The sequence below is a fragment of the Mercenaria mercenaria genome, chromosome 12, assembly GCF_021730395.1.
Source record: "Mercenaria mercenaria strain notata chromosome 12, MADL_Memer_1, whole genome shotgun sequence".
In the NCBI taxonomy this organism is placed as follows: Eukaryota; Metazoa; Mollusca; class Bivalvia; order Venerida; family Veneridae; genus Mercenaria; species Mercenaria mercenaria.
Window position 1 is genome coordinate 60588201 of NC_069372.1, and position 23071 is coordinate 60611271.

Consider the following 23071-nt stretch of genomic DNA (forward strand, 5'->3'; position numbering starts at 1 on the left):
GTAGACCAGTCCCTTTTTAGCTTGAAAGTTTAAATGTGCATTGTGATATAAATACATGTCATTAGCATAGTATAGTTAACAACTTGCCAGCTTTGACTTTTGTTGGGTTGACCCGGGTGTCCATCGTTTCTGTCTTGAGTGGTCCCTGCCGCTTCTGTTTCTTTTTGTTTGTAAAACTAATTTTGTAATTGCAACAAACATCTGTAAAGCAGAAAAAAATCTTTGTTAATATTTTAACTGGAAATATTTTAGTCTTCATACAAACTAAGAATCTAACCCTTCAATTAATCAAGGTGTATTTTTGTGCTTTGCCTTTTTTGTTTAGTGTATTTACTGTATCATAAATGTTATATGTATTTAACACAGCATTTCAGTAATACACGGTGGTCAGTGTTGCTTACCAGCATTACTGAATTCCATACTAGTATCAACATATTTTCCATAAGCAACTGACAACTCTTCATCTTTAATCAACAGTGAACACATGCCTCACTCACGGAGAATAAAAGTCTCACTCAAGGAGAACATATGCCTCCCCTCATGGAGAACACATGCGTCACTGATGGGAAACACATGTATCACCTATGGGATCTGAACCTACACCCTTGCAAATGGAATTCTACATAACCACTAAACTCCCAGCAGCATCTGAGCTGCAATTTTTTTCAGGTGTTGAGTATCTCACTTTTATAAATATGAATACCTGCTAAGACTAGTAAGCCAATAACTGCCAGTACAATAGATCAAGTAGTATGTGTTCTTACAATAACAACAAGTTCTCACCTCTTCTACATTTTTGTTTTCTTTGGCACTAGTTTCAAACAGCTGTATACCCATTTGTTCTGCAAATTTCTGTGCATCTTGTGTCAATACAACCTTCCTGTCTGGGTCATCATCTTTGTTTCCAACTATATAAAATATGTAAAGATATACTATGCACAACTTTCACTAACCCTGACCTTGCTAAATTTCTATAATGAACTTGTCCACCTTCCAATTTGGACAGTACCATTAACTGTTAAAATGGGTGCTTACAAAAAAAGATAAAGGCTGAATAGTGAACAGTGCAGATCATGATCAGACTGCATGGATGTGCAACCTGATCGTGATCTACACTGGTCGCATAGGCAAAATCAATCGTGTCCTGCATGGTAAGGGCTAAAGTATGTTGTTATAAAACTAGAAAATCCTCATTAAATTCTTTAAGTTTACTTTTTTCCCCCTACTTACCACACTAAGTACAGTCACTTGTTTCCTGTTTGGTTACCAAAATCATCATTTTACTTGTTTCCATCAAAAGGCCCATTGCATAAGAGCATAGTTTACGTGGTGCTATTAAATAAAATATGCCAATTAAACTTAGATATTTTATCTTAATTATTACCTAAACAGGAATCCTAACTTCCCAATCTGTATATTTACACTGAATTGCATTTAGTTATAGTTATGACCCCTTTTCAACTCTAAAAATTTATCTATATTTTCTTTATTTTGAGGTTTTTGTTCAAGTTCATATGAAAGCCTAAAATGATGCATACTACTGCATAAAATCATTTTGGGCCAGTATACTTTTTAAACAAGAACTGCATGTGTACGAGTAAATAAACTGTGTATTTGTGAGAAGGAAATGTTGAAGAATCTGTAAATATTATTTTGTTTAAGCAATCATCAAGCAGGGCAATGTTAAGAAGTGTTTTATCAGAATTATTTAGGTAACCTAAGTGCTCTATGGAAGACAAGCATTTCAGTATAAATCTATATACTAAGCTTCACAATTTGGAAGTCAAGTTTCCAATAAGGGGAATTTTAAAATTAATTTCAATATTAAAGTGGAATAATGCACATTTTTCAGGTAAATATCCAGCTGAAATCGATGTGTATGTAAAAAGTGTGGAGGAAATTATAGCTTTTAACGCAATACACCAAACTCTTTCTGTTACCTGTACGAAATAATAACTTTCCAAATTGGACTTTTCTTATTTTGACTGGGACAGTCTGTTACAGAAAAGTCAAACTGCATGCAGGAGTTGCTTCCCTTCACCTTCAGAAATCTCAACCTATAGGTAAGGGAGATCACTGCATAGAAGATTTAAGAAAAAAACAAGAGCTGTCTCCGTAGGATGACACATGCCCCCGATGGCACTTTGAATGAATAGTTATGGCCGATGTTAGAGTTTAGGACCTTTGACCTATGGAGCTGGGTCTTGCGCGCGACACATCGTCTTACTGTGTCACACATTCATGCATAGTTATTTTAAAATCCATGCATGAATGACAAAGATATGGACCGGACATGCCCATCAATGCACTATCATGAAAAATGATCTTTAACGTCTAAGTTTGACCTTGACCTTTGAGCTACGGACCTGGGTCTTGCGTGTGACACGTCGTCTATTGTGGTACACATTCATGCCAAGTTATTTGAAAATCCATCCATCGATGACAAAGATATGGACCGGACACGCCCATCAATGCACTATCCTTTAATGTCTAAGTGTGACCTTGACCTTTGAGCTACGGACCTGGGTCTTGCGCACTGCACGTCGTCTTACTGTGGTACACATTCATGCCAAGTTATTTGAAAATCCATCCATCGATGACAAAGATATGGACCGGACACGCCCATCAATGCACTATCCTTTAACGTCTAAGTGTGACCTTGACCTTTGAGCTACGGACCTGGGTCTTGCGCACTGCACGTCGTCTTACTGTGGTACACATTCATGCCAAGTTATTTTAAAATCCATCCAACGATGACAAAGATATGGACCGGACACGCCCATCAATGCACTATCCTTTAACGTCTAAGTGTGACCTTGACCTTTGAGCTACGGACCTGGGTCTTGCGCACTGCACGTCGTCTTACTGTGGTACACATTCATGCCAAGTTATTTGAAAATCCATCCATCGATGACAAAGATATGGACCGGACACGAAAATTGCGGACAGACCGACAGACCGACAGACGGTTCAAAAACTATATGCCTCCCTTCGGGGGCATAAAAAGTATTATTCTATCAGTCTGATTTCTTTATTTTCTAAGGCATCAACTTCAAATACTTATGTGGCATTATTGTTAATTTAACAAATTTAAATGCACAGCAACCGAAAACTGCTTTTATTAAACATTCACCAAAAACACACAATGTGCAGTAAGATGCGCATAATACCACTTTAAATAAAATCTTTATTAGGATGTTTAAAAAAATCAAATGAACTTTAGACATTCAGATATATTTCTTAAGTTTATAATGGTGTATTTCATTAAATGATACCATGCATATTCTTATGCACCAGGCCTTTTGAATCAAAAAAGTAAAAAAAGAATGATTTTACTTCCTGAACGGGAAGCAAGTTACTATATTTCATATAACGTTTCCTGTTCAGGAAGTCGGCTGATTTCTAGAAAGGGAAGTTTCACCTACTGATATTGAGCTATAAAATGTCATTCTAGTAAAACTCTTTTTAAAAAGACAGCTTCCAGTTTATAGCAGCATTACATATTCATACTGTGTATACTTCTAAATAAATTACTTTGTAATTATCTAATATACATAAAAAGTTTTTTTTTTCACATTTAAATACAGTGTAGAAGTTTTTTATATCTTCAAAAAAGGAGGTTGTAATATAAATAGTTGCAGTCTGCATATCATCTAAGTACCACCTGCCTATAATCCAAGTTTCAAGTCAATACTTTGAATGGTTAATAAGTATTGCTCCGGACACTAATTATGATGGACAAATTTGACCTTCAACTTTGACCTACCACCCTGGTGTATGCACTCTGCACATCGTCTCATCACCACCTATCTACATCCCAAGTTTGAAGTCAATACCTTGAATGGTTATAAGTTATGCTTCAAACACTAAGTTGACAGATTCATACACCAGGTTCATGTTCTCTGCACACTGTGTTATCACTACTTACCTTCATGCCAAATTTGATGTCAATAACTTGAATAATTAATAAAATATGCTCCAGACATGAAATACGACAGACAGACTTGACCTTTGTGCTCAATATGTGACACTGACCTTTGACCTACAGACCCAGTTCATGTGCTCTGCATACTGCCTCATTGCCACCTACCTACAGGCCAAGTTTGAAGTCAATATCTTACATGGTTATTTAGTTATGCTCCGGACACAAAATATGATGGACAGTTTTCACCTTTCAGCTCAATTTGTGACTTTGACCATTGACCTACAGTGCCAGCTCAAGCTCTCTGCACATCCTCTCATCACCGTCTACTTATATGCAAAGTTTAAGGTCGATACCTTTAATGGTTAGAAAGTTATGTTGGACAGACAGACTGTTTTTTTTTTTTTCAAAATGGGCATATAAATTTGTATCTTTTAATATAAACTTATTGACAGTGGAAATTTTAAATACTCTATTGTCATGTACAAAGGGACCTTCTGAAGTGATGAATAACACTCGAGCATCCTACTCCTTGTATCATTTCTCAATGGTAGATATACATGCAATATTGATCATGTAAATTAAACAGAGAAAACTTTTATCAGTAATTGGAATCAAACAGTTACATGTACATGGAAACAGTACTTAATGAAATGGAATTAAATTTCCTTCCAGATGTATATGAGGAAGTGGTTTTGCTTTCAGCTAAATCAAGCGTTTGCTTTGTTAATATTTGACCATCTTAAAAATGCTTGTTTTGTTGGGTATTAAGTAGAACCAACACAATTAAGGTCAAATAGTGATTTTTCCAGCTTAAATATCCTCTCCAGCATCATTTCAGACATAGACAAGCACATTCTCAAGACATCATTCCTACATGATCACTCAAGCAGGGCTTGAACCAACAGAGTTCTTGGGACAAGCAAATCTGAGCCAATAACCACTGAAGTACCAGTTTTAACCTTTAGTCTGCTGGCAGCAAGTGATTCTGCCTTTGCGACCAATGCAGACAAAGACCATCCTGCACGTTTCACTATTCAGTCAATAAATTTTCATTGAACACCCCTTTGAATAATAAATGGTACTGCCCAAATTGAATGATGGACTAATCCATTTAGAAATTGAGCAGGCTAATTGTTAAAGATGACATATGATAAAAACAAACAAAGGCAGATAGGATCAACTATAGAATGTATTGATGTCTTTAAATTTCCCATGTTATTGACGCTTCAAACCACATTCTCTAAATATAATAGTACATTTGTTATCAAAGTCTAAAATGTTATAAAAGGTAGAAAACTGAAAAAGAAATGACCCACATAACTGGAACTGTTTTCATTTTTTTAGTTCAATACTACCATATTACAAATTGAAGTTGTAACTTCTTCTTCATCAAAATCTTAACAGCATATCGGCACTGTTTATTAAAATGCTCTAATACTGGTTCTATTTTATCCATACCTATAAATTTTATAGCTCAGTATCAGTATGGAAATTTTCACAAAATCTCTGGGTGGGTATGACAAAACCTTACCTAAAATTCTGTTGACAACATCACAATTTGTGTCAATTTCATGTAACCATCTTTTAACATTTGCAAATGATTCTCCACTGGTAACATCATATACCACTACCACCCCATGGGTACCTCTGTAGTACCTGTACAAAAAATAAGAGTGCATTTATTTGTGATTGGGTAATAGATACATGTCTTAACTGAAACAACAACAATCTTGAGAACTATTAATTCCCTGAAAACCAGGCCCCGTGTTCACAAAACATTTTTCGGTCTCAGCTGAGTTTGAGTTTGAAATTTTAATATCAGTTTTACTAAAACTCCATGGTTAAATTCCAAATGAGACTGACCATCAGTACTAAACAGTCACTTGAAAATAGTTATTAACTTCAAATTTAAATTTAAACCTGCTATTTAGATATAAATGACAAATAAAGTTTCGTTATCAAACTCAGCTGAGACTGAAAATGTTTTGTGAACACGGGGCCAGAAGGCAAACAATTTTAAGAAGTCTAAATGACTTTTACATATTTAGCATTTAACATGTAAACAAATCCCCAATACCTCTATTACTATGTTTTTCTTCAAGCTTAAGGTGTAAATTTGTTTAAGAACCTTCACCACTTTTCACAAAACAGTACATTTAGAAGGATTTGTGATACTGGATAGAGAAATTGGGTAAATCCTAATGTCTAATGATGGTACCAGAGAGTTTGTTTCTTTTTTCGTATTTGAGTTGAATTTTTTTCTTGAAATATTCTAACCAAAACTCTTAGTACCATACCATTTAACCCTTAGCCTGCTGCAGGCGAATTTAACAGCCTTTGCAAACAGCTTGGAACCAGATCAGACGCCGATTAAATCGGCGTCTGATCAGGTTCCAAGCTGTTTGCTACTCTGACAATATTTCTTCCAATTTTGGAGCAAACTGAATGAACTTTACAATTTTAGCAGACGACATTTCCAGCAGACGATAATTTATCTAGCATGCTAAAGGTTAAATCACAAACCAATGTACTTTGAAGTCATATCCTTCTGGAGAGTAACATCACTTACATCTGTATGACAAATACTACTTTCCGCATGATGCTACTGCTCCCCTATTTTATTTGTTATTGCACAATTTTCCCATCAATCACCTGGAACCAGATAAAAAAGCCATTAGGTACTCAGTACAGAATGAAATGTAGACCTACGTGGATGTGATAGTTCTAAATCTCTCCTGACCAGCAGTATCCCAGATTTGTAGTTTTACTTTCTCCCCATTCACATCTATTGTACGGATCTTGAAATCTACTCCTATAGTCGTAATATAAGTCCCTGAAAATGAAAACAAGGAATATGATGGTTGTGTTTAAAAAAAAATGCATCAGTACTACAACTGATAAATTTTGCCCCAGTAACACAAATTATCAAAATATGGCAATCATACTTATATAGTGTCACTGAAATTATCTCTTTAACCTTTAGCCTGCTGGTGGCAAGTGAGTTTGCCTTTGTGACCAGTGCAGACCAAGATCAACCTGCACATCCATGCATGCTGATCATGGTCTGCACTGTCCACTACTTAGTCAGTAAATTTTCAGTAAACACCCCTTTGAATCATAAGTGGTACTCTGCAAACTGAATATTGGACCAGCCCATTTTAGAAATTCAGCAGTGAAAAGGTTAAAAAAAGTCTTGAAAAGTGTGTGTCACAAAACCCCAGTGTACCCAACAATGCCAGTGTACAAATTTTGTCTAAGTTCTATGGATCTCAACTCGGTCATTTTGGGACTGACCCTGAAAGAAAAATGACATGTAAATCTACACAGCAGGGCTTGAGCTTGGGAGTGACTTGAGCGAAATAGTTGCTTTGTAGCTCCCCACTTCGCTCTAATCTAACATCAAAGCAAAATTCAAGTCGCCCGATTTTTTTTATCCACACTCCTCCAGTTATACGCTATCGGCCTGTTGACACTTGACTTGGAATACACGATGGCATAATTTAAGCTCCGCCTACTTCAGATTACTGAGAAGTGCGAAGGTGACACTTGTTTTGTAAACTGACTGTTGATAAACAAAGCAGTAGGGATTTATATGACATAAGCTTACACATTCTTTTTTGACCATTAGAAAGTATCTTACCGTGTTTGGCTCCAGTAATTTCCTTAAATCCACTTAACTTTACTGGTATTTTTCAAAACCCAAACTTTAGAAACATAATATTATCACTGACACTTTCTGTGACTAAAATAACATACAGTAACCAGTACTGTGACAGTAAATAAAATGAATAAATAAATCAATGTACTTTCATTTTTACAATTTTACATAGTTCAACCATCATTAAGACTTACTTCATTGTTATCTCTTTTTTAAATAGTATTGTGGAAGGAGTTTGCACCACATTTGTTTGCAATACACAGCAAAATGACTTCTATATACCCTCAGTTATCAGGATCTTTCATACTTCGTTTGCAAAGGTAAAACAAGGTTTTGTAAAATGGCTGAAACGTAGGAATCTCACCTGAGAATGTATTGTCAGAGAACCTCAACAGCAAACTGCTTTTTCCAACACCTGAAAAACACATATGGCATTGAAAATGTAAGATTTACTTTGATATATCAAAACCCAAAATATCAACTGTATAAGCATTTTAATTTTACAACTAACACTAATTTTAGCTTGGTGCACACTACTGTTAGTCAGCAGAAAATATTCAAAGGACTATTGATCAGGTCGGATATCCGGGCACTTCAGCGTATCGCGTTGCGTAGCAACAAGCAGAGGTGACAGCAAACGCTAAATTGTAATTGAAAAGCGTTTCATGTTTCACTAGTGCTGGTTGTTTTTCTTTGCTTAAAGTAAAATTTTGGGCAATATTAATAAGTCAGTGAATTTATAATGTAGCATGATGTTCAAGAAATCACTCCCGAGAAAGAAACCTTTCTTTTTTAGGTTTCAGACGTGATATTCATCATTGATCCGTGTAAGCTGCAAGGTCTCATATTTGTGACGGACTGGATGAAAATTATAATTTAAACAAGAGGGCCAAGATGGCCCTAGGTCGCTCACCTAAGAAACACTCCATAACAGTGTAAAACATGTTTGACCTAGTGATTTCATGGAAACAAATATTCTGACCAATTTTCATTAAGATTGGACCAAAAAATTGGTCTCTTGCGATAAAACAAGCATTTTCTTAGATATGACCTAGTTTTTGATCCTAGATGACCCATGTTCAAACTCGACCTAGATTTTATCAAGGCAATCATTCTGACCAAAATTCATGAAGATCAACTGAAAAATACAGCCTCTATCACATACAGAAGTTTTTTCTTTGATTTGACCAAGTGACCTAGTTTTTGACCTCAGATGACCCATATTCAAATTCGACCTAGATTTCATTAAGGCAATCAACCTGACCAAATTTCATAAATATCAACTGAAAAAAAACAGTCTCTATCGCATACACAAGATTTTTCTTTAATTTGACCTAGTGACCTAGTTTTTGACCTCAGATAACCCATATTCAAAACCGACATAGTTTTCATCAAGGCAATCACTCTGACCAAATTTCATGAAGATCAATTGAAAAATACATCCTCTATTGCATACACAATGTTTTTCTTCGATTTGACCTAGTGACCTAGTTTTTGACCCCAGATGACCCATTTTCGAAATCAGCCTAGATTTTATCAAGGTAATCATTCTGGCTAAATTTCATGAAGATCAGTTGAAAAATACAGCCTCTATTGCATACACAAGGTTTTTCTTGGATTTGACCTAGTGACCTAGTTTTTGACCCCAGATGACCCATTTTCGAACTTGGTCTAAATTTCATCAAGGCAATCATTCTGACCAAAATTCATAAAGATCAATTGAAAAATACAGCCTCTATTGCATACACAAGGTTTTTACGTGATATGACCTAGTGACCTAGTTTTTGACCCCAGATGACCCATTTTCGAACTCGGCCTAGATTTCATCAAGGTAATCATTCTGACCAAAATTCATGAAGATCAATTGGAAAATACCGCCTCTATCGCATACACAAGGTTTTTCTTTGATTTGACCTAGTGACCTAGTTTTTGACCCGAGATGACCCATTTTCGAACTCGGCCTAGATTTCATCAAGGCAATCATTCTGACCAAAATTCATGAAGATCAATTGAAAAATACAGCCTCTATCGCATACACAAGGTTTTTCTTTGATTTGACCTAGTGACCTAGTTTTTGACCCGAGATGACCCATTTTCGAACTCGGCCTAGATTTCATCAAGGTTATCATTCTGACCAATATTCATGAAGAAGAATTGAAAAATACAGCCTCTATCGCATACAAAAGGGTTTTTTTCTTTGATTTGACCTAGTGACCTAGTTTTTGACCCGAGATGACCCATTTTCGAACTCGGCCTAGATTTCATCAAAGTTATCATTCTGACCAATATTCATGAAGATTAAATGAAAAATACAGCCTCTATCGCATACACAAGGTTTTTCTTTGATTTGACCTAGTGACCTAGTTTTTGACCCGAGATGACCCATTTTCGAACTCGGCCTAGATTTCATCAAGGTTATCATTCTGACCAATATTCATGAAGATTAATTGAAAAATACAGCCTCTATCGCATACACAAGCTAAATGTTGACAGACGACGGACGACAGACGACAGACGACAGACGACGGACGACAGACGCCGGACATCGAGCGATCAGAAAAACTCACCTGAGCATTGCTCAGGTGAGCTAAAAATCGGAGGTCTTTTTAAAGTAAATAAAACAAAAAATCTGTTTCATCTAATTAGGTTTCTCCATTCGTTTCACTTTTCTCGTTCTATTTAGTAGCCTGCCATTAAAATAGTTCTGAAAGCCAGATAGCTTATACTGTGCTGTCAAAAGTGATTCAGTCACTCCAAATTTAATCAAATCAACACCTCTTACCTAAATTCTCATTCGTATGAAATTTAATGAGAGGTGTCATAATTTAAAGCTTAATAGCACATTATACGTAAATACTGGAGAAGGGATTTTTTTTCTCCCTCGAAGGGTATCAGGATCACAATAGCATTTTTTATAACACAAAGCGGTTTTTTATATGTTACAATTGTTTTAAATGTAATATGACATCTAGAGCTACTGTGTTACACGCGGAGATAAAATGATATATATAATAACTGCATGCTAGTTTCTTTTTTACGAAAAGCCAGGACGTATCAATAAATTGATGACTTCCAATTACGAAAATACTAAAAAAAATACTGATCTCTGTTTTGTCAATCATTTAAAACTGAGAACGATAATTTGCACGCTTTGTCTAGAATAATGTTAGTCATATCTTGTAGTTTTCAATATTCATTTTTTTTTGTTAATTGTTAGACTGTCACAATTGACTGCTTCCACATACCACAAAATTAAAGCATTCATTCCAGTCATAAATCACTATGGAAACCAATCAGTATGTGGTATATTGATGAAAATCAGTTTTGACCAGTTCCTAATGACTATCACTTATTAATAGATTGATTTCCTGTTTGTTTTATCCCTCTGATGTACCCCTTCGGGGCCTTATGGTAATTTCCTGTCTTATCTGTTTGATGTATGCCTTCAGGGTCTTATGATATTTGGAAGATGCACATTATTGTTATTTGCGTGTCAGTTGACAAAGGGATTAATAGAGCTACTACATAAAAAAACTTTAACCAATACACATGCCCGAACATTTAGTTCATTTGAAACTTTAAAATTAATTCACCAAACTATTTTTTTGGCTGGAAGGACATTTCTTCAAAAGAAAAATGTCTGCAATAAGATTACATATAGAATAAAGTATAAGTTTTCAACTTTATTTAAATGACTTTCATACTTAATGTACTTCGACATTATAGCATTTTACATTAACTAAATAAAATATATCGCACAAAGTACATTTCAGAAAATGGCAACAATATAATTATTTCAGAGCATTAAAACATTTAGAAAATCAGTTTATTTAAAAAAGACATAAAAATATCAGAAAATTAATTTACTATTTATTTGATCTGTTCTTTCTTAAAAAAAAAAAAATTCAAGACACTTGAAAGAGATGAAAGAAACAACTGCTACGATTTCAATCAAAGAAGTTGAATAAAATGTTTTGTTCTCAGATATTTAGTTTAGATTAATATATATATAGCAAACTGAGAAAATGTTGAATAAGCTTGGGAACTTGTTTTAATTATATCTGATCCGTAGCGCCGAAGAGCAGACAATACATAATCTGTCACTTTTTCCACACCGTTTTAAAATGCCACAAAATCAATTATCACAAAAACCCTACTTTTTTTGAAAAATATATAGATTGTACCATAGCGTAAGGACTGCAGATGATAAAAAAGATGACTCTTGATTTGTTTTATTTGAGAATTAAAACATCACAACCCACACCGCTAGTTAATTCGCTACGAATTGCGAGGTCCTGCTTTCACCTCCAAGGTAATTTGCATAATCGATTGCTCCGGATGTGACGTCACGCCGACCTGATCAATTCAATGTATTTTGTAGACCTGTGTACAGGTAGCCTATCTATACTGTTTAGGATTGTCTAGCCATTTGGATTTATACAAAGCTATAATTTAAAGTGGAATTATGCACATTTTTCAAGTAAAAATCCAGCTGAAATAGATGTGTGTGTAAAAACTGTGGAGGAAATTATAGCTTTTAACCCAATATACCAAACTACAGGTGCACATTACATAATTATGGGTATCTAGATAGTTGTGACAGATTTAAAAGTCTTACAGAGCTCTAAGTAATTTTCTATTGCTGGTATATACACATTTTAAAACACGGACAAGATAAAAACTTCCATATAAATATCAAATACCATCCCAAATATTAAAAGCCAATGGAGTAAGGCATTAACCACACATCAGGGGTTCCACTAGTTATTTTAATCAAATCAAATTTAGCACTAAATACAGCCTTGTTACATACGGTAGTAAAGTTCAATCCCAATAACAGAATTTATCCGTTATCAAACAAGTTGAACAAGAGGGCCAAGATGGCCCTAGGTCGCTCACCTGAGAAATACACCATAACGCAACATTTTATACAGAGTAAACATGTTTGACCTAGTGATTTCATGGAAAAAAATATTAGTATTTTCTTTGATTTGACCTAGTGACCTAGTTTTTGACCCCAGATGACCCATAATCGTACTTGACCTAGATTTCATCAAGGCTATCATTCTGACCAAATTTCATGAAGATCAATTGAAAAATACAGACTCTATCGCATACACAAGGTATTTCTTTGATTTGACCTAGTGACCTACTTTTTGACTCAAGATGACCCATTTTCAAATTCAGCCTAGACTTCATTAAGGTTATCATTTTGACTTAATTTCAGGAAGATCAATTGAAAAATACAGCCTCTATCGCATATTCAAGCTTTCCCTTTGATCTGACCTAGTGACCTAGTTTTTGATCCCAAATGACCCATATTCAAACTCGACCTAAATTTCATCAAGGCAATTATTCTGACCAAAATTCATGAAGATTAATTGAAAAATACAGCCTCTATCGCATACACAGTTTTTTTTATATTTGACCTAGTGATCTAGTTTTTGACAAAAGATGACCCATTTTCAAACTCAGCCTAGATTTCAGCAAGGTAATCATTCTGGCCAAAATTCATGAAGATTAATTGAAAAATACAGCCTCTATCGCATACACAAGGTTTTTCTTTGATTTGACCTAGTGACCTACTTTTTGATCCCAGATAATCCATATTTATACTTGGCCTAGATTTTATCAAGGTAATCATTCTGACCAAAATTCATGAAAATTAATTGTAAAATACAGCCTCTATCGCATACACAAGGTTTTTATTTGATTTGACGTAGTAACCTAGATTTTGACCCCAGACAACCCATATTTGAATTCGGCCTAGATTTTATCAAGGTTATCATTCTGGCCCAAACTCATGAAGATTAATTAGAAAATACAGCCTCTATCGCATACACAAAATTTTTCTTTGATTTGAACTAGTGACCTACTTTTTAACCCCAGATAACCCATATTTAAACTTGGCCTAGATTTCATCAAGGTAATCATTCTGACCAAAATTCATGAAGATTAATTTAAAAATACAGCCTCTATTGCATACACAAGGTTTTTCTTTGATTTGACCTAGTGACCTAGTTTTTTACCCTAGATAACCCATATTTAAACTTAATTTAGATTTCATCAAGGTTATCATTCTGACCAAAATTCATGAAGATTAGTTGAAAAAATACAGCCTCTATCGCATACACAAGGTTTTTCTTTTATTTGACCTAATGACCTAGTTTTTGACCCCAGATGACCCATTTTCAAACTCGGCCTATTTTACATCAAGGTAATTATTCTGACCAAATTTCATGAAGATTAATTGAAAAAAAGAGTCTCTATTGGATACACAAGGTTTTTCTTTGATTTGACCTAGTGACCTAGTTTTTGACCCAAGATGACCCATTTTTGAACTTGGCCTAGATTTTACCAAGGTTATCATTCTCACCAATTTTCATGAAGATCAGTTGAACAAGAGCTGTCCGTAAGACAGCCAAGCTCGACTATTCGAAATATTGTCACAGAAGCAGGAAATTATTACCCAAAATGTTAAATATCGAAAGAGTTTTAAGTTCGAAACGGGACATAATTTGACCAAAATGCATATCAGAGTTATGGGACTTTATGCTATCAACCAGTTTAATAACCCCGAAGAAAGATGTTAAGTTTTAATTCCATATCTGCATTAGTTTCGGAGATAGTAACTTGCACGCAAAACTTTAACCAGAATTTTCTAAGTCCAAAAGGGGGCATAATTTGCTCAAAATACATGTTAAGAGTTATGGAACTTGACCCAGTGAGGTTGGTAACTGACCTAGAAAAAGAATAAATAAGTTTCAAAGCTATATGCCTTTTGGTAATAGCTGTATGTACTTGCACCGAAACTTAAACCAGGATTTTCTAAGTCCAAAAGGGGGCATAATTTGCCCAAAATACATGTCAGAGTTATGGGACTTGATTCTATCAACTAGTTTTATAACCCCGAAAACACAAGTGAAGTTTCAATTCAATATCTGCATTAGTTTTGGAGATAGTTACTTGCATGTAAAACATTAACCAGGATTTTCTAAGTCCAAAAGGGGGCATAATTTCCTCAAAATACATATCAGAGTTATGGGACTTGACCCAGTGAGGTAGGTAATTGATCTAGAAAAAGAAAAAATAAGTTTCAAATCAATATGCCTTTTAGTAATAGCTGTATGTACTTGCACGCAAAACTTTAACCAGGATTTTCTAAGTCCAAAAGGGGGCATAATTTGCTCAAAATACATGTCAGAGTTACGGGACTTGACCCAATGAGGTAGGTAATTGATCTAGAAAAAGAAAAAATAAGTTTCAAATCAATATGCCTTTTAGTAATAGCTGTATGTACGTGCACGCAAAACTTTAACCAGAAGTTTCTAAGTCCAAAAGGGGGCATAATTTGGCCAAAATACATGTCAGAGTTATGGGACTTGACCCAGTGAGGTAGGTAATTGATCTAGAAAAAGAAAAAATAAGTTTTAAATCTATAAGCCTTTTAGTAATAGCTGTATGTACTTGCACGCAAAACTTTAACCAAAATTTTCTAAGTACAAAAGGGGGTATAATTTGGCCAAAATGAAGGTCAGAGTTATGGGACTTGGTGCTATCAACTAGTTTTATAACCCTGAAGACACATGTGAAGTTTCAATTCAATATCTGCATTAGTTTTGGAGATAGTAACTTGCATGTAAAACTTTAACCAGAATTTTCTAAGTCCAAAAGGGGGCATAATTTGCTCAAAATACATGTTAGAGTTATGGAACTTGACCCAGTGAGGTTGGTAATTGACCTAGAAAAAGAATAAATAAGTTTCAAAGCTATATGCCTTTAAATGATAGCTGTATGTACTTGCATGCAAAAACTTAACCAAGGTGTGACGCCGACGCGGACGCCAGGGTGAGTAGAATAGCTAGACTATTCTTCGAATAGCCGAGCTAAAAATACAGCCTCTATCGCATACACAAGTTAAATGTTGACAGACGACAGATAGACGCCGGCAGGGTTTCAGAAATCTGCAAATTTATTGGTAGCCCATTGGGCTACCAAAATTTTAATCTGGTAGCCCGAACATTTAAGTTTATTTGACAATGGCCATTTCGGTTTATTTACTATGTGCTTCTATACTACAGTGGATGGAATGATTAAATTATTAGAGGTTTCATAATCTTAGCCATACGCACATTGTTATCAATTTTGTTCTCTTAAATAGTAATTATCATTACTCCTTTTTCTCATTTTAAAAGATAAAACTACACGTTTTTAAACTGAGAAATATTATCAGGAGTACTCCTGATAGTTATTGTAACATGGCAATAAAAAAGGAATGCAAGTCAATTTTTATAAACTTGCAAATTCCTTAAAACTTACTAACTTAGAGCTGTATGAATTGTAATTTATCTCAAAATTATTTAAAGTTGATCCTGTCTGATTCTAAACATCTGCCTGGTTCAATAAACAGACTAGAACCGTATATAACGTCTCTCAGTTTCTTGACACTGTATTCACTTATCCGAATTTACGTTTGTCCAAAATTCTGTATACTTTCTGATATTTTGCTAAATCATGGTCGATTTTTTTTTGCAGGTTAGGCAAGTATTTAAATTGAAAAGCATAAACAATCAGTGTAAGCAATAAACTGCCTCAATATCAAATATCTATCTTTCGATTCTGATCCCTTGATAAATATTGAGGTCAGCGAACTGAAAGTACACTTTGGCAGGTGGCGCTAAAATGACGTAATTTTTAGACTGGTTTGCATATTGTTTTAATCAAAACCTATCAGCGACTTTGATGATATTAGATCAGTCTAAACTCAATCTGGCACATGTTTTCGTAAACATTTGCCTGCGGGTATGATTAAATGGTTAATTGTTTGCCGATTGTGACAGTAGGTGTTAAGATAATTAAAGCCTCGGGCGTGTATCTCTTGATAAACATGGGGATTATAGACAAGTATCAAAATTATATTTGAAATCGAAATTATTGATTTCCGGGCTACTTGATAGGGAGTTCCACGGTAGCCCGCCGGGCACGCTCTGAAAAAATTTAGTAGCCCGACAGAATTTTCTGGTAGCCCCTGGGCTCCGGACATGGGATTTCTGAAACCCTGGACGCCGGACATCGAGTGATCACAAAAACTCACCTGAGCATTGCTCAGGTGAGCTAAAAAAAGACAGCTTATTGTCCGAATGTTTTTCGCAATCAAGAAAAGACAATGGAAGGTACTAAGTCAAAAATTGTGCAACACATTAAAATGATTTTGAACAATTCTCGGCGTAATAAACTAATATTAATGTTTTTCTCATGTATGAATTGTGTTTTCTCGGGTGGAATATCGAAAAGACAATCATGAATGCCAGAATTAATGTTTTCTGTCGTCACTTTCAAAATAGAACTAGTAGAGAAAAGTTTGAAATATTGTGGATGTATTACTTAATTACTGATAATGCCTGGAAATAAACGTAAATCAGAGAGTGGGACATTGTTAAATACATGGAGGTATATTACCTCCATGGTTAAATACGAACTGTTTCAAGAAAAACAGTGTTAGTGACTCAGTAAATTGAGGAGAGGAGACAGTGAGATGTGAAAAGCGAGACGAATCTGTGAATGACATTCTTCCTGGACCAGGTACACCAGAGAAAACGGTCACAAATTCAGAATCCCACCCAGCCACGCCGGATGACCAAAGGAAATCAGGCATTGATCCAAAATGGAAACAAGCGTTTCCCTGGATGACAGTTCTCAGAGAACGGTAATTTAAATCATTTTTAAGTAATCCCAAAATACTGAATGGTCTATTGAATGTATCATTTCGTATGTATCAAGCGATCTGTGAACATATTAAAAAAAAGTGCAAACTATCAGTTGTTAAACAAATTATAAGAAGACAACATTTTATATTTCAAATCTGATTCCTTTGGGGAAAAAATATTGGACATGCATACTTAGAAAATAGGGAGGAAGAGTCGATGACTAACTAGAAATAAAGTTGTCATGGCTTTACACACAGGGCTATGTTTTATGTGTTTGTGTCTTTTTTTTTTAGATACAAGTTCTTGAAATTCATTAAAAAACCCATTTAGATCTCTTATCATAGCAGGTCGGGATCCCTTTGGCTATGCAAAAAACAAAATTATTTTAAATTCTTTATTTCAGGCCAATGTATGTTGTGTTCAGTATGTGTAAAGCACCAGAGAAGGAGGAAGAAGTGTACTTCAATAAGGCGATCATCTTTAGTAAATCATAAGGACTCAGACTCGCACAAGAAAGCAGTGGTATTTGACGTTGCAGAAGCAAAAACAGGTGGAGGGATCGAGGCTTGTTTTGTGAGGGAAGAAAACATGTGAGGCAATTACAGCATCTATGACACTGCTTTACTTTCCTTGATGGAGGAAATTCCTCACACCACCAAACACAAACCTTTAGTTGATGTAGCTAAGACATTAGCAGTGGATGTTCTAAATAGTTTGGAGAAGGGGGATAACGCCAAGTACACAAAATTGATAAGTTTACGTTGTCATTCAGCAAATAAATTCCACAGGAACAGAAGACTGTTTACAAAACTTTAATGTGCAGTGCTAAAACTGTGTTGTTGTAAGTAAAATAAATAGTGAACATTTTCAGAAACTTAAAATGGTTAAGTTTACATTGTCATTCAGCAAATAAACTCCGGAGGAATTTTTTATGACACATTATCTCTATTTGTTCTTGTTGAGCATGTAAATGATGCTTATTAAACACTGAAAATAACACTGCGTTTTCCACTCTGAAATGCACCAGAATGCACCAAAAGAGTTGCAGTAATACAAAATTTTCTGGGGGTGGCCCCCCATACACCCCCCCCTCAGCAGGAGGGGGTAGCCCCCCCCCCCCTGCACCCACCCCTTTGTCGACTTCGCTCCTTTCAAAAATACCCTTCAGCAACATGCTTCCACAAAATCCTGGCTAGAACCCTGCATAGTCTACACCAGCAGAAACAACCTCCATAACTCTATTTGAATTTTTGTAGAATTATGCCTCTTTTTAACTGTAATTCAGAGTCAGGCACTGAGAAAGGTCAAGCATGCTGTATTACGGACAGCTCTTGTTTGCATTAGTGGTTTCTGAGGGGTGGGTCCCAGGTGCATTGGAGCAAGCGGTGTCGCAGCTGATATAGTCTCTTATAGCCCTACTTATAGAGCGGCTATGTACTTAGTTTTATCTATGTATAATTGAATTGTAAACTTACATGTTTGCATATAGATAAGACTCAAATAAAGACTAAACAATACATACATGCATGCACAACACAACACAACCATAACATAGTACACACAACTTAAGTACACACACGCACACAAACAAGCACACACACACAAACATGCACCACTTGAAATGAACACAACACAAAATACAACGCAATACACTTGCAATAGTTTAACTGTGATTTTAATAGTGTAATGTACTATTTTTAAATAGTCTCTTGAAATTCTGTATAGAATGGTCATTTACTTGTATGATAAGTGTGATTTTTATTGTTTGTACATGTGTATAAAATGTAAATGGATGAGACTCAAATAAATAAAGATATAAATAAATAAACTATTGAATTGAATTGCAAATTGGTTTGTAGCCATATGATAAATATCATAAACCATACATGTCATACTTCCCGGATTGTCCGGGATTGTCCCGGAAATGACATACTCGTCCCGGTGTCCCGGACAGTGGTGAAATGTCCCGGAAATTTAAAAATACAGAAAACAAAAATAACCCCCACAAAAACTAGTTTTTTTGGTCTATAAATTGTTGAATTTTACATTAATAAAACACAATAAACAGTCCTCGGTGTCAAATTGTTTATTCCTAATTATCCGATATCAGTTTCATGCCCTCGAGCGGGACACATGTTGATAAAACCAGCTCCGATCAACACTCATATTGAACGCGCCCCGCGATCTTTTGATGACCCAGATTAATTTACAGTCAGCTATTTTGATGACCCTGATTATGAATTGACAGAATAATGCAATCAATAACAGTTTTATGATAATTTAATGTTAGGAACAATAGCCGAAAATCTTGTCATTTTTAGTACGTAGGCGGTGAAGCTACATGTAGTTTTTATGGAACAAATGACAGAAAACGGTCAATTAAACGATAATTATTTTAAAAGGTTGTAATCTTTTAAAATGTAGATTGATTGTCACACATATTCTAAATTAAAATTTTGACTGTTGAATGCCTTTGCCGACCGATCCATGAAAATTGACCCAACCCGAAATATTTTATATCGATTTTATCTACAAGATTTATTTTATTCCTTTGAGGATTCCATTTTATTAATGATTAGATAAACGTTTAAGCTTTAAAATGATACCAAATAAGCTGGATTCTAAATCACGATAACCAGGTTAATTCTTCGTATGTAGTAAGTCTCCTAATTCTGTTCACCTCGGGAACGCAACCAATTCACGTGCCGAACTATAGACGTGAATTGCCCTATTTACCTCCCTTAGAAAGCTAGACGACATTTGCAGCAAATTATTCCTAAGCGAGTGAACAATGTTTATCGCCGGAAACTACATGTAATTTTATGATATTTATGCATGAAACAGATGAATACTAATGTCACGGTGTATGTCCCGGACAACGGGTAAAAATCCTGGAAATTTTAACTCAGAATCCCGGAAATGTCCTGAAAAATTATGGCATGTATGCATAAACATTAAACACCAGGTCCTGTGTGTTTAATCACAGGTGTTAATTTAATCAAAAGGTGTTAATCACACCTTTTGATAATTTAAGTGCTAAACTAAGGGAGTTCACGTTTTTGTATCTGAGAATTTGCATAGATCTGGCTTTAACAAATTATGAACATTGATTAAAAAATAATGAAGAACAGGAACTGGAGTAAAAGATAATTTTTGTCAGGGTTCTCGGAAACGCCGAAATCAGCGTCCCTGTACGCATAACTGGTCCCGGTATATGCATGTTTATTGCAGCTTGGGAGTCCCCGGACGCATGATTCTGCAGTGGGGCGCAAGCATTAAAACCATGAAAATTAACTGATTACATAAACCTACAGATACACAAGGTTTGACTCGAGAGCAAAATATGTTGGCGAGTTACTCACTTGTCACCGATAGCCGCGTATAGCCAATCAGCGTTGCCTGTTTCCACTACACCGCGAGACAGATGGCATATGTATGATGAACTCAATAACATGTGATTGTCGGCGTGATTGCATATGCATAGGTTACAACCTTTGATTGTAAACAACGGATTACGAAGCGCTTGAAGTAATTCTGATTGTTTCCTCACGTAATAATTACCAGGCAGAATTAAAGATTTTTTAGAAAAAGTGATAATTAGGCTTAATCATGAATGTCCGAGTAATTTTAAGATGCTGTCTATGCGGTTTTAACGTGATTATTTTTTCTGCAAAATTGCTGATGTTACTAAGAAGCATTATGTTGATCATAGACATACTGTACATTCTTGTTATATTTTAGAACCAAATGTTTTAAATTAATGCTTTGCCCTTAATAAGTATTGAAATAAAAGCAGGGGGATTATGTCCAGGTAGATCAGAAACAACAGTGGGTTGGGGGTGGGGGTGGGGAGTTTGTCCAGGGGTGATTTTGTCCTACATTCATTTTTGATTGCATTTTTTTCACCTATTTTGTCTTTACCTTTTTATCTCACCTTAACAATATCTGGGTGAAGAATTGTGATTACAAAATGTCTGTTGGTCTAAACTTAAATTGACAGTACAATAGAGGCCTGTGTTTTGACGAAACGTTAGTCTGTCCGTCAGTCTAGTTCGGACTGCAACTTGAAATTGCTAGTGAGAACCCTGTTTTGTTAATATATTTGAAAGCAATTCCAGCTTTTGACCATATTCATTGAGGCCGTATCTAAAAATAAATGATGAAATTAAGAGATAACTAAACTGGGGGGGGGGGGGGGGGGGGGGGGGGGCTCAAGGGGGAACTGTCTGGGGGGGGGGGGCGCGAAACGTCCGGTATTTCTTCTATTGCCTCTGTAGCATACTGTCTTTTTTAGCTTTTATTCTTTTAGGAAGTGGCTATTCCTACGGTCCCGTAAGAATAGCCTCACAGGCTATTCCTACCGCTCTCCCGTAAGAATAGTGAAATAGCCCATAAGTCAAGTGGTTATTCCTACGGCTCTAAAGACAGTTTTGTATGTCCATTTTGAATTGCATTGTACTTAATTAATTCAAATGGTATATTTTTGAAGAAACTGTTTACTTTTCACTATCACATCGAGAGAACAGGAAGTGATTTTGAATAATCAGGTCTAGGAAAGTGGTACGTTTACAGATTATCTGTAAATTTACAAATAATCTATAAATTTACAGATTTTTCAATCTGTAAATTTACAGATTGTGTGTATGAAAATTGATGAAATTACATTTATCCCTAAAACCGCAGCTTGAAATTAATTGGTATATTTACAGTATGCACAAATTAACATCATTTGTGAGTTTCAGCCATTTTTATTGACTTTAAATTTTTGGCATTTTCAAAAAATCAAAAGTCAACAGAAATGACTGAAAGTTACAATTGACCTTTATTTATCAGTACCATAAGTAAATCAATTAATTTCAAGCTGCAATTTTGAGTCCAAGTATAATTTTAGAAAATGTCAAACATTTGATCTGTAAATTTTATAGATCGAAAAATCTGTAAAATTATAAATTAAGTGTAAATTTACAGATAATCTGTAAATATGCCACTTTCCAAGACCTGATAATGGAAAAGGCTGTTCGAAAATATACCAGTTGAATTAATTCAGTACAATGCAATACAAGATGGACTTACAAAACTGTCTTTAAAGCCGTAGGAATAGCCACCTGTGAGCTAATTCACTATTCTTCGGGGAGAGCAACCGTAGGAATAGCCACTTCCATTCTTTTAACATTATAATATATCATTTCTTTAACAACTGTTTCTCTGACAGCGCTGCCCAGTGTTAGTCGGAAATCGACGGATGGGTGAAAGATGTAGATGTAGATGAACTTACCATGTTACTCATCGTCACAAATCATTTGTCAAAAATTTGATAATCAATCGTTAACACCTTAAGAGAACACTGAAAACAAACAAAACTTGACCAGTTTAACTTACCACTGTCACCAATTATTAACAGTTTAAATAAATGATCATATTCTCTAGCCATTATCCTCTATAACATGGAAAAATTCAGTAAATTTTCGAGGAAGTCTTTCAGCTGAAAATTACCGGAAGTGGAGGCGGAGTAACTGCTCATGCGCACGCTGTGGGTTTGATAAATTACATACAGTACCGTACCACTAAACCCGAATTCCATCGCCAGAAAGTGGTGATATCAACATTTCCTTGGTGCAGCCAAAGAGTTATAAAAATAAATATACTTCTTTGGTGCAGCTTACACCGGTTTCTAATTGTAAATATTTACATTCTGTCTTAAATTTTTATTGATAAAACTGGTTTCCAATATCGGAGAATATAGTGCCGTGTTAGAACACTTTTACTACAGGATGACTGCAA

General features: G+C 35.2%; 1 protein-coding gene across 1 annotated transcript; it reads right to left on the reverse strand.

Moving 5' to 3' along the window:
* Positions 1–75: 75 nt before the first annotated feature.
* Positions 76–22805, reverse strand: LOC123533558 (ras-related protein Rab-35-like). The gene is made up of 6 exons (XM_045315225.2): positions 22670–22805; positions 7948–7998; positions 6635–6758; positions 5457–5581; positions 784–908; positions 76–201 (listed from the first exon to the last, which is right to left on the reverse strand). The coding sequence occupies exons 1-6, from the start codon at positions 22719–22721 to the stop codon at positions 76–78; spliced, it is 603 nt and encodes a 200-aa protein (XP_045171160.2). The 5' UTR covers positions 22722–22805.
* Between the last annotated feature and the right edge of the window lie 266 nt (positions 22806–23071).